At 41.5% G+C, this 15,404-nt stretch overlaps 1 protein-coding gene across 2 annotated transcripts in view; it reads left to right on the top strand.

Annotated features, from left to right (window-relative positions):
* Positions 1 to 223: 223 nt before the first annotated feature.
* Positions 224 to 15,404, top strand: part of LOC311503956 (C-Jun-amino-terminal kinase-interacting protein 4-like) — a 38,711-nt gene continuing 23,530 nt past the window's right edge. For both annotated transcript variants that reach the window (XM_084566883.1, XM_084566882.1), the window contains exons 1-3: positions 224 to 886; positions 11,945 to 12,065; positions 13,819 to 13,889. In XM_084566883.1, coding sequence (XP_084423009.1) covers positions 587 to 886; positions 11,945 to 12,065; positions 13,819 to 13,889 — 492 coding nt within the window. In that variant the 5' untranslated portion in view covers positions 224 to 586. The remainder of the gene's footprint in view (positions 887 to 11,944; positions 12,066 to 13,818; positions 13,890 to 15,404) is intronic.

Raw genomic sequence — 15,404 nt, 5'->3', positions numbered from 1 at the left:
TGACCACTACATTTGATTAAATTATTATTATTATTATTATTATTTAACTTTACCAGTTATATGTGCTGCCACTCGTTGGGCAGTATTGCAATTCTGTAGCTGTTTTGTAGTTTTTAGTGTGAACTTTTTGCCATCTGCCAATCAACATTGCTGAATATCCTAAAACTGCTGAGGTATTTTTTATTTTTTTCCCTTGCAGTGTTTATTATTTAGTTGAGTGGTTGGAAGTGCGTGTATTCCATATTTCCGACTGCACGTGAATGCAGCAGCAGAAGCTCATCTGTTGGACGGGGGAAACTAATCAGGAGCCAAGTAAAGACTTTTCAGGACTGCTAGCTACGCGGCTAGCAAGGCTCTAAAGTCAGCCGTCCCGACGACAGAGGAACACGGACTTTGTTTATGTGGTTACAGCGTCTCCTCTGTGCGAGAAACAACGTCCAAAGCTATGTTTTAGGAGCACGGTTTTGTTGTCGCGCTGAAAAAGTACAAGGCGGACGGACGGACGGACAGCCTCTGGCAGAGCCGAAGCTTGCGGCTAGCTCACTGACGTTAGCTGGGAAAGAAGTGCAAGCGGAGGCAAGCGAAAATGGAGCTGGACGACGTGGTCCTGTATCAGGACGACTCGGGCAACTCCACCATGATGTCCGAGCGGGTCTCAGGTCTGGCCAGCTCGATATACCGCGAGTTCGAGCGGCTCATCGAGAAGTACGACGAGGACGTGGTGAAGGAGCTGATGCCGCTGGTGGTCGCCGTGCTGGAGAACTTGGACTCGGTGTTCGCTGTCAACCAGGAGCACGAAGTGGAGCTGGAGCTGCTGAAGGAGGACAACGAGCAGCTCGTCACCCAGTACGAGCGAGAGAAGGCACTGAGGAAACACACAGAAGAGGTGGGCGATCATGTAGGACCAGGATTATAGATTAAAAACTGGTGCGATTAAATGCAGAACTCCGTAGAAAAAAACGCCAAATTAACTATATTTCTATTCTTAAAGCACACATAAGATCTTATTTATTGCAATTTAGTACTTTTATGAACCACATAGTGCATTATTTTATTCGGCATACTTCCAGACTACACTTTTGAGGAATAATTACACTTTTAAACTTGTTGATAACTTGTTGATAAATGCCACAGCCCAATATCTGGCAATTTGGCGAAAACCTTAGGGAATAACAGAAGTTTTTTTTCTCTGATTGCTCTGATTTTGTTCAAATAATAATATCCTAAAAGTTTAGACTATAAGGGGACGTATCAATAAGACAGTCTTGCTTTGACAGTCAGTCCAGAGCCACTTAACTGTACTCAGGGATTCAAGTTTGTGTCACCATGTTTGACAGTCTTGGCTCCAGTGAATGCTCGTTTTCTGCACCACTGTAGTTTGTCATGCCTCAAACCAATGCAAAACCAGCTAGGAATTTGTTTATCTGGTGGCTGCACCTTTAAATTCCAAGTCTGAATCTCAGTGATCGCACTCGGCTTCATGACTGGACCTCCTGCATTTGATTCCACGCAAGTGACAGCCCAGTTGCCGTGCTCCCCGTCCCTGCAGGAGGGTTTCTCTTGTCAACAGTCACACAGGTGCTCAAGAGCCATATGCGTACTGAAAATTAAAAATGTAGTTTTAAAGCGCTGTTGTACAGTACGGCAGGAATTTCTCAAGTTCTGAGCCGGAGTTAAAGCAATAATGTCATCTCCTCTGCTCAGCTGACTCACCGCTGTCTTCTAATTTCACGGTAGAGAGCGTAAATCTTTAGCTGTGTCATATGTTATGACTGTTTCATTGTGGAGACGGTGCGCCGCGACTTAGGGCTGTGACACACCAAGCCGGTACTGGTGACGGTGAGCGTCTCAGGCCCTGGTTTTTCCGGTGTGTCCTGCACCGTTGGCACTAGTCGGACCCCTGTTGCTGTCTTTGCAGTCAAATCAGCATGTTGAATCGACTCTGATCAGCTGTTCAGTTAGTTAACCGCTGCATGAGAAGTAAAACGGGAAGTAAACAAAATAGTGAAGTTCAAATGTGAGCGTAGGAGAGTCTCGTTTTGTTCGTCTAAGCTGAGCACTCAAACGGATGAATGTTTTCACAATGACATGATGATCTCGAATAAATAAATTGTAAACTGACTGATTTGCATGATTCAGGAGAGACCAGGTCTGTAGAAAAGTTTGTGACTCTTCCTAGTTAGAAAACGTATTGTTGGAGTTGCAGAAGCAGTAGCAGTAGTAGAAATAGATATCAGTGTCTCTTGTCGGCATACATCTTCCACAGTGGGACTATAGGAGAATCACTATTTCACAGCTCTGTATGCTTTCATCAACATATTCTGGGAGTGACGATAAACACAACTTGAATCTTCAATCTCTCCAGCTAACAGTAGCTTTTCCAGTTTCCCCCAAGAAGAGTTCTTTTCTTTCGCGCAGGTGCTGTTAGCTGTAGTCTTTGCAGTGTCTTCAAGTTCAACTTTTTTTGTCTGGACACGGGCGACTTGATGTGAAGTCACAGCCGGTCTTCTGCGCTAGTAATTCCTTGCAGTCTGTTTGACGTGACCTTACGTTTACACACTGCGAATCTGCCGCTATACCTGTTGCTGGAACGTCATTGCTTCTCTACACAAGCATCCATAATAATTTAACGCCCAGACAGCAAGTCTGTGTTGAATTCGTGTCATTATCAAACACGGCGAGTATATCGCGCAGATCTACATGTTTATTTTGCCTGCATAACAGTGTTGTGATGATACAGGGAGACTGGGGTGATAATGAAATCTCATTTGTCAAAGCAGCGGGGATGCAAAGTGGGTCGGGTCTACAGCGTTGCAGCTGTGGATTGCAGTGCTGTGCAGTAGCGGTTGTTTTTCTTTTCTGTGTCGGCGAATCATCTTGTGACACCTGCAGCTAATATTGCCTTCGGTCTTTTGATTCGGCCGTTCTTTTTGTTTCTTTGGTAAAAGAAAGTCCTTGAAGCACTTTTCTGTTTAACACCTGTGGGGGTGCCTGGTCTGGTTTCAGTGTTGGTACGTCTAAGTAACATCCACACGAATGCCAGGTCCAAAAGTTTCCCAGCAGGATGTTATATTGTCACAACATGTTATTTACGTCACCTGTCAGTGGTCATAATGTTATGCCATGATTGATGTACGGTATATCATTGTTCGTTCAACTGCCACCATATTGACAACACTTCTTTGAGCCAAAAGACCCTTGTTAACAGTTGGCTAACATACCTACCTACCAGCACTTACCTGTACAGTTAACATTGGTTATGTATTATAACCCCGGATTCAACGAGTGTAGAGTAGTAGTATATTACTGTAAAGTGATATTGAGTGCACTTGTGTTGGTGCTGTTTAACAAATACGAATATTAGTACGTGAGCAAAGCTGTGTTTTATGCCCTGCAGCAAAACTTAGCATGTATTGTAATCATCTATCTGTCTAGATGTATATAAAAAAATACACAGAAAGATTACAGAGTATTGGATTTTTGTGGGGTTTAGACCAGGCATATTATGGGATTTGCAATTGCAATCATTTTTAGTTCCCTAGGATTCAGACGGTGAATGATTCAAGTGCTTTGCCATGGTGACAGATAACTGTTGATATTTGTTTCTTAGAAAATGTACCCAAACATCCATCACCTGTAGACATTTGATGCTGCTTTTTAGTTTGATAAATTGTATTTGGATTGTGTTTTTAATGTGGTTCTGTGAATTATTGCCAGAACTGTGACAAAATGTGAATCAAGTGGTGATTATCCACTATTTGCAGGCACAAGCTCACAAGTTGTCATGTTTAAAATTTATTTCTAAAAAAAACCCAAAAAACTTTCCAGTTCAATAAAACCACAGACGGACAATTTGTTCTTTTCATCTTCTGGTCACTTGAAGCTAATAGACTTTACAAGACAAAAATATAAAACCTAAAACCACACAACATTGTTCCTCTTAATCCTTCCTAGTCCTCATACACATGGTCTCTCTCTTTAATCTGTAACAACCCTGATCTTCTGCAGGAGTTTGATCTTAATCTGTTTGATTTTTTCCAGCCTGTAGAGCATGCTAATAATCCCTGCAAAATTACTGGTGTCCAACATGGTTTAGACTGGAAAGGGGATTAAAATATTACAGACCAGAACGTGTAGCAACAATTATAGTATTCAGTTACAAATAACACAAAGAATGAACTGTATATTTGAGATGGGTTTAGGAAATCACAATACCATGTGTGTCCAGTGTTGTATTTGCCAGTTAACAGTATTTTCCTAGTTGTTGACACTCGTCTTGACAAGCCCAGCAGTTCACAAAGCAGTGTGTTAATAATTTATGTCATGTCGTAACATGTTGCTAGACCATTCAGATAGACCAGTGCACATGGGATTTTCCGTGAGTATGTTGCAGCCTTATGTTAGACTGGTTCCATCTGGCTTAAGTGTGAAATCCCTCATCACGACAAAAGTAGCTCTTTACTCAGACAGACAGACAGTTAGCCGTCATGTAGGTGTGATTAGTTATGTTGTTATGTTTGAGTGAGGTCATCTGTCCTGCCCTGTTACTTCCTCTTTGTTGGAGAGCTTAGCTTGTTTATAGTTCATTATGCAGCTTTTATGGCATTGCTGGTGTTGCCTATAACTTTTTGTTACTGTTGTCACCTGAAAGCCGTCTGTCCAAAGTCTAATTAACCTTTTGTGTAGCTCCATCTCCCAGTGTTACTATTGCATCAAAAACATAAAGTCTATGTGTACAGCGGAGGAAATAACCATACATAAAAACTAGTCATTTTTCCAATGTCTTCTAACATTAGCACGGTTGCTAATGTTCTGTGTATCACCTTCTGGGGTGTCAAATATCTCCTAAAGTTAGACAACAAGGTCTTCGATATGCTGTGAAGCGTTACGTACATAATGTGATATTCTACATCTATAATTCATTAATGTTACCGATCCATGAGAACAGAGAAAATTCTCAAATTCTCACTCCACATCCAGTATTATTGGATATTGTTTGCTTGCGGTGCCATCGACATGGTGCTTGTTTTGAAAAAGCTAATATGTGGTGTTACAGACTTCAGTCTGGCTTGTTAGGCTAGCACTTGGTTGTTGACACTCTGGTTGGTGGGTCAGCAACCAATTTAAAAGGCCAACAAGGTCAATTAGTTCACACAGACTGCTTTAAAGGTTTATTTTTTCGGCTTTGCCATGTCACACTGCATTTATTCAACATAACTGATAACACCCAAGGTTCCTCTTATTGCTTAGAAAGTCCTACTTTCAAGTAGGAGCTAAAAAGACCCTATAAACTTGGTTCTAAGAGCTTTGGTTGTTCTCAGGTCCTGTAGTGAAGATAGTACAAAAGATCTGATCACAGGGAACCATTATCACAGAAACATGACCAGCTGATGCCAAAGCCCATCTAATTGGTTGTGTTTGGACAGGACTTCAATCTTTATGGTAAATTTTATTTTTGATCACTAACCGCCCATGTCCTTCTGAGCAACTGACGTATTACAGACAACTTTTGCTTCCTGTTTTGATGATGATTTAAATAAGTTTTCTAAACAAAACCTTTTCCTTGAACTCTTAATGAAATCTTAGTGATTACAGACATGTTGCTTGCGCACACCTAGCTATAGAAGTTGTTAACAAAATCAGCTTAAAAATGTTGGCTGCCTCACTTCTAATTGCGTATATGGAAGGGAGAAATAGAAAGTCACTCAACAGTACACCCAGTGTTTCAGTGATGTTTCCTCTTGGACGTGCTGCTGAAGTTTGAACTTCTGTTGGTGCAATTGTTATTCTTCCTCTTCATCCATCAACAATGGATCCAGCTGCTTCTTTTAAAGCACCAACAAAGTCTTCGGTTAACACAAAGCTACCTTTGGGACTGTCCAGCCCTTATCACGTCACCCACCAAGGTTTCAAGAAGGATTTGCAGAAAACAGTTGAAATGTTGTTACCTCCATGACTTCTAACATACTACCTCTCCCACCGCTCCCACATCTCCCTCGTTTCTCCAGGTCACTCCGACTGCTGTGACTAAGTCTATATTGGTTGCATATCACATGGTTAAACTGACACAACTAAAGAATCATTTCATTACATCCCTCCCTCTGTTCAAATGCAAAGTGCCTCCAAAAGCAAATGCCGGCTCAAAGGAAGCTAATGAATAACGTGGCACAGATTCGGTTACTAAGCTGCTCATTTGGGCGACAAGTCACTCTTGAAGCAAAGAAGCAGATTAATCTTACCAAACAAACACACTGTATGGGCCAAGTCCTGGTTTTCCCTGCATCAAGCCCAGAGGAATACCTCCTCTTATTGGTTTGTCTCAGTAGAGGAGAGGAAAAGGCAAGGCAGGAAATTCTTGGGGAAAAACGGCACTTCCCTCAGTTCTTTGTCCAGTCAGGGTTGTCTGCTGACCTGCAAAAGACCACATCCTACACACAAATAATGCCAGCTGATTGATCACCATGAATCATTAACATCTCGTAGAGTAGACACCGGACAGACTGATTCATGTCAGAGTAGTGTAGATTAACCTCACTTGAGCTCATTGAGCAGCTTTTGGTGACATGACATGACATGACATCGTTGGATGACCAGTCCATCACATTTGTCTAGAGAGAAATACTACAATAAATATTGGATGGATGCCAGTCATGGTCTCCATTGGATTAATCCTTGTTGACTTTGGTGATCTCCTAGCCTTTCCTCTAGTGCTATTCTTAGTGGTCATTCTTTAGTGATCCCTTCTAGTGCCACCATAAGGCCAAAGTTATCAGTTATCCATACATATCGGGCATATTACTGTCTTTAAACTGCTGCTGAATTTTGTGACATTCATGTTCCTGTACCTTTCTGACATTAGTGATCGCCCGACCCTTTCTGTGTTACCACCATTAAGTTTAGGTTCTCAGTGAACTGCCTCTACGACAGTGGAATGGATTGACATGACATTTTCCACACATCAGGATGAAATATAGGTGCTTGTGTAATTCATCTCGAAACATCATCAGGTAACAGTTTCAATCGATATTTGTCATTATCTGTTCAAAACGTCAACAGGTTAAGGCTGTTACATACTCCGCGAGAAGCAAGAAGTTTATTCTTGCATCTAGTTCTCGCAGTTTGGTGTGATTGGTCATAAATTGGAAGTGGGCGTGGTTAATTCGGAAAATCTTAAATACTAGCGGCCACTCTGTGAGCTCCCAGATGCTAATATTCGTAGTGTGAATGCTGAACGAATGGCGTGATTCGATGAATGCGGTCGTCAACACAACTGGCCAATGTCCGAAAATAATAAGAAAAGTGCTTCTCATCGTCCATCTCCTGCATTTCCCATAATGCATAGTGTGTGTGACTTATGCAGCAGTGTTAAGACCCTATGAGGACTTCCCTGGAATTCGGCATTCGAGTTTCTCATGAAGTATTAATTACCTGGCCAGAACAAACTTTTTTTCTTGTTCTCGCAGCCCAACAAATTTTTTCAGCGTATGTAGCAAGTTTTAGCTATCTGTCCTTAGCTTTTCAGCTCAAAGCACTTCTGTGTCTGTGATAAATACAACCTCGCAGAGACTAGGGTTGCAACCAGTGATTATTTCTTATTATCATTAATAATCAGTTCACCTAATGTTTCATTAGAGCACGGAACAATCTTATCTAATCTATAGTTTCACATCTTAAATACATCATGAAAATAATTGCTTGTTAATATTGTTTTGATAGACTAGTCATTTAATTAACTTACCATTATACTGCAGCTCTAAGGGAAACTCATTCTTCAGTTTTATAGCATTCAGAACGTCCAGCTAATGACTATGCTGTTATGTTCAATTGGCTCGTACAATATGTTCCCACCAAAATGGTGCAGTCTCAATGACAAGTGATTCGTCGTTACATTCATAATGATGTTATCCCTCTTGACTCACTGCAGCGGTCAGTTTATTGTGTCTGGTGGCCATGGCCTCACACGCCCCAGATTTCCTAAATGTCCCAGTGGCAATCCTCGGCCAAAAACACCAGAAAAGGAGCTGATTTCAGCCTCTGTCAATTGAGTGCAGATACAGTGGAGCGCTGTCTGTCTGGGTGTGCGGACACTTGTTCTGGATCCACATGTGTTTGTGCGTGTGAGAGTGTGTGTTGGCGCTCGGGGACAAAGAGGGCATTATACATGCAGCGCAGGGGGAAGAGAGCATGCTAAAACGCTGGAACACTTATTCTCTGGAGCGTTGTCATATGCGCAAGCCTCCTTCCTGGGTCATATGAGGAGCAGCAGGGTGAGAGAGGAAGATGCTGGGAATGTTCTAATGAATGCGTTGATGTAGTGGGAGGACGTGTAATATTATGTGTCATTCATGTCAGATAGTGTTTCTTTTGAGTTTTGAAAGTCTAAGAAGGACAAACAGGCTTTTAAACAATCACAAACCATGTCCATTAACTCTTTTATCTTGTGTCCATGTTATAGTTATGTACATTTGCAGGTTAGGTTCCCCAGTCCGTGGTCTAGCCGTATGCTATGTTAATGCTCTTAATAGATTTACATGGAAAATGCTGCTTTACTACAAATACTTAAGTTCTTAAGATGCTCACTTGGCTCGCTACGTCCCACTGGGCCCTGAGTAATGGGCGGTTTAGGCTTCTTCTAAACAATTGGTTATACACAGATCAACCATAACATTATGTCCACTGACAAGAGAAGTAAATAACATTGACCATCTTGTGACAATACAATGATCTGCTGGGAAACTTTTAGACCTGGCATTCATGCGGATGTTACTTAGACGTAGCACCCAGTGACACTCCTTGATGGCAGTAGCCATCCCCAGCAGGATGCAGCCTGACACAGACGCACAAACGGTTTAGGAACAACTCAAAAAATCATGAAAAACAGCACACGGTGTTGACCTGGCCTCCAAATTCAATAGATCCCAAACTGATCAAGTATCTGTGGGATGATCCACAGAGGCCCCTCCCCTCAACACATAGGACCCAAAGGCCCCCACTATCAACATCTAGTTGCCAGGCACCACAGGACACCCTCAGAAGGCCCATGTCCATTCTCTGATGAGTCACAACTGTTTTGGAGACACAAGGCAGACCTACACATCATAATGTTATGCCAGATCGGTGTATGTAAAAGTGCATGTCATGCATATTAACTGTAGTTTTACGATAATGCCAAATCTACTGACTCTGTTTTGTTTAAACACCCTCTTTATCAAGCAGCATCAAGTGCTCTACTCTGAAATAGTTTGAATCCACAGGCAAATAGAGATCACACAGTTCATCAGTGGCTGAACTATTATTATTTTTATTCACAAAGACATATTGAAAAAATACCTTGGTTAGACAACGCTGGTCTCAATGTGATGCGTGTGTGTGTGAAGAAGAGGCTGCTTGTAAAAAAAATACATAAAAAGGAGCTCAGGTGACACTCATCTCTGAACAGATGACATCCACCACCAGCCCAGGGCCCGACTGCAGGGTCTCTTATCCTCATAGAGAAGCCAGAGTCACAAGACTGCATGTTTACAGGCATGGCATTAGACGCCTGACTCAGCTGATTAGCTGAAGTATCAAACTAACCGATTAGGGGCCCTGTAAAAAATCCTATTATTAGAATTCAAGGCAAAAGTCTTTAACATTGGCTTGTCAAAACAGTTTGAATGCTAACGCCTTCCACGGTCTTTCATTGTTCCACAGTGGAGCACATATTGTATTTTAACAATAGACCTATAGTGAGGGGATTTTCATCTTTTATCTCAGTAAGTCCTGTTGTAAATGCAAACTTTAAATTTGAATGCTTTCTTACTTCCCACATGTTTGAATAGAAATACAGTTCACACTTTGTTTTGTTCCTCGACTTAAAACGTGTCTTTCTTTAAAATATTTACATGAAAAAAGCACCGATTGGAGATTTTTGTTGGCCTTGCTAGCAGCAGAGCTTTATGGGCGTCAGAGGCCTTTGTTAAGACGGCCCGATTTGATACACCAGATAATTATCTGCACAGACGCTGACCTTGTTGCCTTATTAACCATGTTTGAATCAACCATGATGTGAGCGATCCTTGTTGAATATAGTGTTGTGCCTGCACCAACCCATGTTTCTACTGCCAGCTTCATTCATTCATTCATTTATTCACAGTGTGCTGCTAATTCAGTTTCAGTCCCAGAGTAGCAATGGCCTCATGCTAACTGAAAAACATAAAACATATTGCACAATGAGATCGAAAGCCATGCTTCTTAGCTGGTTTTACTCAGTACTGGTTTACTTGTTTGTCACTTCCTTGTGGTAGCCTAGAGGGGATTAGAAAGACTGAACCATAACTGAAGTTTTACAGTGTTACTCTTGGGTTGGCAACGTCAATCATTTGGCTTGCCCACCATCTGGCTTGATATATCTCAGCTATAACTATTTATTCATGGTGCCTACAGGGTGAAACCAGGTGACTCTGGTGATCCCCTGACCTTTCTCTCTGGTGCCACCAAGAGGTACCTGCTTGTGGTTTCGAATGAACTGAAACAGCATTTTGTAGACGTTTATGCTGATTCAGGTTTAGCTCACTGCTGCGTTAAGTATGCTCTCACAAAACCATTAGCATCCTGTTTGCTGATTTTATAATCCAAATTATTTTCCAGTTGAATGAGAAAATTACTGTCAGATTATTTGCCAAGGAAATAAGGAGTTTGCTGACCCCTGGTTCAAATCTGCTCGTCTAAACTGTGACCATGTTGAAGGATGCGTCCAACTGTGTTCTTTTCAAACAGGAACACCCTCTCGGTTTATATGGAGAGTGAGAAAAGTGTTCGATTGAAAGCAGATTTAAGTAGACGCGTAGTTGGAGAAAGAGCCCGTGTGAAGCCGTTAAATACTCCTTGACTGACTTCCAGTTCAGCCACTGACATTGTGGCTCTTAGTGTGAGGGCAATTTTAAGGGGTTTAAACAAGGGTTTAAAAAACAAAAAGGGAGGAGGTAAAGGGAGAGGTCTGTAGCTAAATTGCAGGATTGTTTGCGCATACCTCTCAAAGAAGGCTTGCCTTAATCTCAAAGAGGCGCTGTGTGGTTAAAGGGGTTTACATGTAGCAACGTAGCCCACTTCAGAACAGCATTAGAAAGGTTTTCAATGCTTAAACATATGTACAGTGTCACTATATTCTTCTGTGGCTCACTCTAACACGCTTTCTCAAATTTTGATACTGTGCTTTGAGCGTGTACTATGATCCCCACTTGGTTTGTTCCCGTTCTTTTCTTCATCATGTTGCTATTTTTTGTTCAGAGACCCACTTTCCCGTCACACGTCATAGTTTAATCTAGTCTAACGTATTTACAAACAAGCAGCGGTTGAATCTGCGTTAAATTGAATAGATTTGGTGGTGGGTTGTGGTTTGAAGAGCTGGTTGAATTATTTTTCTGTCTGATATCCAGTTGGGATCAGTAATGTTGTATACAGTGTTCTTGTAATGCTTTGTTGTGCGCGTTTGTCTTGGCCCAGGATCCCCTGAGAGAACCACTGAGCCAAGTAAGTAACGGCTGTTTTTGACTCTGATATCAACTGTTGCCGACTTGCCCAGGAAACTGTGCCGTAGCTGTTAGCGTTTCTCTTTTTTTGGCGGGGAAGCTGGCGCTGCGCACCTGTCGGGCAGGGAGATTGGATGACTTTCATAATGAACCGAAGACAGCTAGCATATGCTCTGTTTTCCCCTGGTAATGCAGGATTTAGTCCACACATGATGTCCTTTTCACTCGTAACTCTTTTCCATCTACACCCGTGTCATAGATGGTGATGATTGTGATCCCATTCAAAGCTATGCTGCCGCCAGACCGGCTCAGAGGACATGACCTCTCACAAGCTTGTGTGACATTTCTGTGTCATAACGCTGTCATAAACAAATCATCAACCAGTGTCATTGCTCTGATAATAAACGTCTGCTCTCACTGTTGTTTATCTGCAGAGGTACATCGTCTTTGAAGACTCCCAGGAAGGCGAGAAGAAGGATCTCCAGTGTCGAGTGTTGACGTTGGAGTCTCACACACGGCAGCTGGAGCTGAAAACTAAAAACTATGCAGACCAGAGTAAGTCCGCCGCGTTCAACATCTGTCTCTTACATGGTTATTACTGTAATGGTTCTAACGCACGCCCAGGTCGGATAACCTGTGAGCAGCTTTTACAGTCTGCAGGTCTTATGACTGTTTGTTAGCCTGATGTGCCAGAGGCCAGATGGACTCCCGTGTCCCTCGTGAATAAAAGCCATTAGTAACATACTGTGAATGTTTGCCTGCCTAGCGAGTTACACAACTTCTAATAGAACAAAGCAGATGTGTTCCAAACCCAGAACGGTTCAGAGAGTTAAATATGGCGTGGCGAGGTTTTTGTTTTATTTGCATTTATCAGTGTTTTCAGATGATAAAAACCGCTGCATGTGCGAGGATAAAAAAACAAACAAACAAACAAACAAAAGAAACTCTTTTTCTGAAGAAGGAAAAACTTTGTGTAGTCCTTAAGCCTCAGAGTGTGGTCGTGTTTCCAGGGCATGAAAAGAAACCCCTCATGATGCGTGCATGACTGCACTGTGACGGTGTGTGTGACGGCTTGTTTGTTCCACCGCAGCACCCGCCTCTTTCATCCTGAGGGGAGATTTGAAACTTCTAATTTCTTTTTTTTGTTTCTTTCGTAACACTTCCTCTTTTTTTTTTTTTTTTTTTTGTTTTATATACTATTGCCCTATGTCTGTAATTACATTTGCGGACCTCGCCACACTTAACACGATTAGACACTGTCTGAATGTGTTACTGAAAGACACACCTACAGTCTGACTCTGTAAATCTCAGCATACTATGATGTCTGCACAACATCATGCATTTTTTATATTTCATGTCGAGATATGATTTTTTATTTTAGGCATTCAGGATTTGCATATGGGTCTTTCCTTACGGGTCACTTCATGTTTCTCCGCACACCTCTGTTTCAGACCTGAGTTATTTCTGCTTCACTCTTTTACCTTCACTTCCTCTATAAGCCCTCTCAAAACCACAGTGTTCATCACAATATACAGCTGCTCTCTGATCCTTTGGTCTTCGTTCATCGCATTGGTGTTAAATTCCTCCACAATGCTCTCTTTTGGACTTAAATCCTGTGCTGTGAAGCGTCAAGTGATCGAAGGTGTTACGATTTAGTCGCGGCAGCTCTCCGTGGACCCTCATTGCGGCGGGCTACAAGGGACGTTTTAGTGTCCACCTCTGAGAGAGTGCACATGCATGGCTGGCATCTGAATAGCTCGCTCAACAACTGTCCGACTGTTTTGCCTACGAATAAGCAGAGCCACAAACACTGGAACCAGTAAGCAGTGGTAAGATGTTGCGGTCCACCAGCTGGATATAACGCTTTGCTTTAATATTTTAAACCCATTTTTTAAATCCCTAATATGGTTTTAATTTTTTTTAGCTAGTATCTTAATGTTTAAAGTAATGTCATCACCATTCTCCTTCTAGAGTTTGCTAGGAGACCCAGGGAGCAGCAATTACGCCATCTTTTGATCAAGTTGAATGAATGTTTTTGACTGAAATGTCAAACTGGGTAGAATCATTATTTATGATGATATGTATTTATGTCAGAGCTGTGAAAAGAGTCTTGTCCTCTCAGTTGGCTCAGGAGTGTTTGGTTAATGCATGGTGGCCCTCTCCTGGCTCCAGGACATTATTGCAGCAAATAACTCTTGCATCAACTCACTGAATAATACAACATGTTAAAAACACTGGACTTTCCAGTGGGTATATGGATATCATGAAATCTGTCTCTAATTCTTTGAACGTTTTCTTTCTTATCCAGTTAGCAGACTGGAGGAGAGAGAAGCAGACCTCAAGAAGGAGTACAATGCCCTTCATCAGAGACACACTGAGGTAGGCTGGTCTGGAAGAAATAATAATGACAAAAAAAACATCTAAAACGCATATGAGGAGTCCTTGTGTATAGGGATTTTTTTAAACAACATCAGTTTTTTACATGATGCGACATCTGTAAATTGATTGGAATGCACATTGGAGTCAAAGAGTACCATTTTCTATTTCTGTAAACATGTACTAAGATCCTGTTTTTTGGTCCTTATCTGCTGATAGTGAACCTGAGCTGATACGGACTGTTCAATTAAACATTCAGCCAGACGCTACATCGTCCAAATAGGACTGTAGTCATCCAAAACAAATGTTGGTTGAAAGAAATAGTATCCACACTTCAATCTAGTGATTAGATGAAGGACAAAATCTGCACATTACCTCCACATGAACTAGTATTTACTCTACCTGGTAGCCTTATCAGCATAAATGAACTACAAGTAATCTTAAAAAGCTACTAGGTGCAGCATATTCAGTCATTTTCATCCCAGTTGTTGTATATTAAAATGAGCCCAGATGAGCATTTTACCACAGACAAGCTCGCCTCCAGACCATTAGATCAAACTATGTGTTAGTTGTTAAACTGTATACGCAAACTGCTGTATACACTCAAATGTTTTGGTCACGTTTTAACAAAATGAAGCCAGAATTCTCACATTAATGCTCACATTGATTCTCACATTAAAGGCCCCGGCTGTGGTATCAGAGAGCAACACACTTAAATACTTACCAGCTAGAATGGACAGATCACAAGCGTCCAGTATAAAAAGGATCAGAGCAGATCAATAAAGATTCTTTAATTAAACTGGTTCTAATTGACATCAATATAAATATTTATGATCGGCTAGAGACGTGCATAAAAGCACACAACAGGAACTTAACTGTGTTGCTCTTGAGTCATTTAAATAAAACACAAAAGAAACTATAAATTAAATAATAAATCATTAGTTGCCACGATGCTCTCTTTGCAGAACATTCAAAACTACAGACCTTGAGGAAAGAGACACTTTTAAGTGTCTTAAACTGAACAAAGCAGAGTAAAAATAAAAGGCTGAAGAGAAACAGAATAAAGTATAGAGCTGGCCTTTGCATTACAGCAAATCAAAGGCTTTTGGAGCTTTTAGAGAAGCAGGCCATGAGAAGATGATTAAAACGTGAAGGATCTGAAGATGATTTATGCCTCTGCTGAGCCATTGGTCTCTCTCTGCATGTTATCCATTATGTATCACTAACAGATGCCTCCGTGTCCAAACAAACCTCTCAGGCTTGAGATGTGAATCATGTTGAATGGAGGACATGAAAGCTGTCACCCACACACTGTTACCACATCTACATCATATTTTTTATTTTTTTTGTGTGAGCCTGACCATCACAGTTGTGGCTGGAGATGATGGTAGAAGATGGTAGGGCTACTCTCTGGCTCTAATTTGCAGCCTTTCATCAGTGTATGGCTGCACGTGTCACTGTTATCTCCTACATATTGCAAAAATAAACAACAATGACATCTGCGAGGTGGGTTTAGCG

Source organism: Chelon labrosus, assembly GCF_963514085.1.
Source record: "Chelon labrosus genome assembly, chromosome: 19".
NCBI lineage: Eukaryota > Metazoa > Chordata > Actinopteri > Mugiliformes > Mugilidae > Chelon > Chelon labrosus.
Note: the sequence above shows the minus strand (reverse complement) of the source record. Positions and strands in the feature narration are given on the sequence as shown.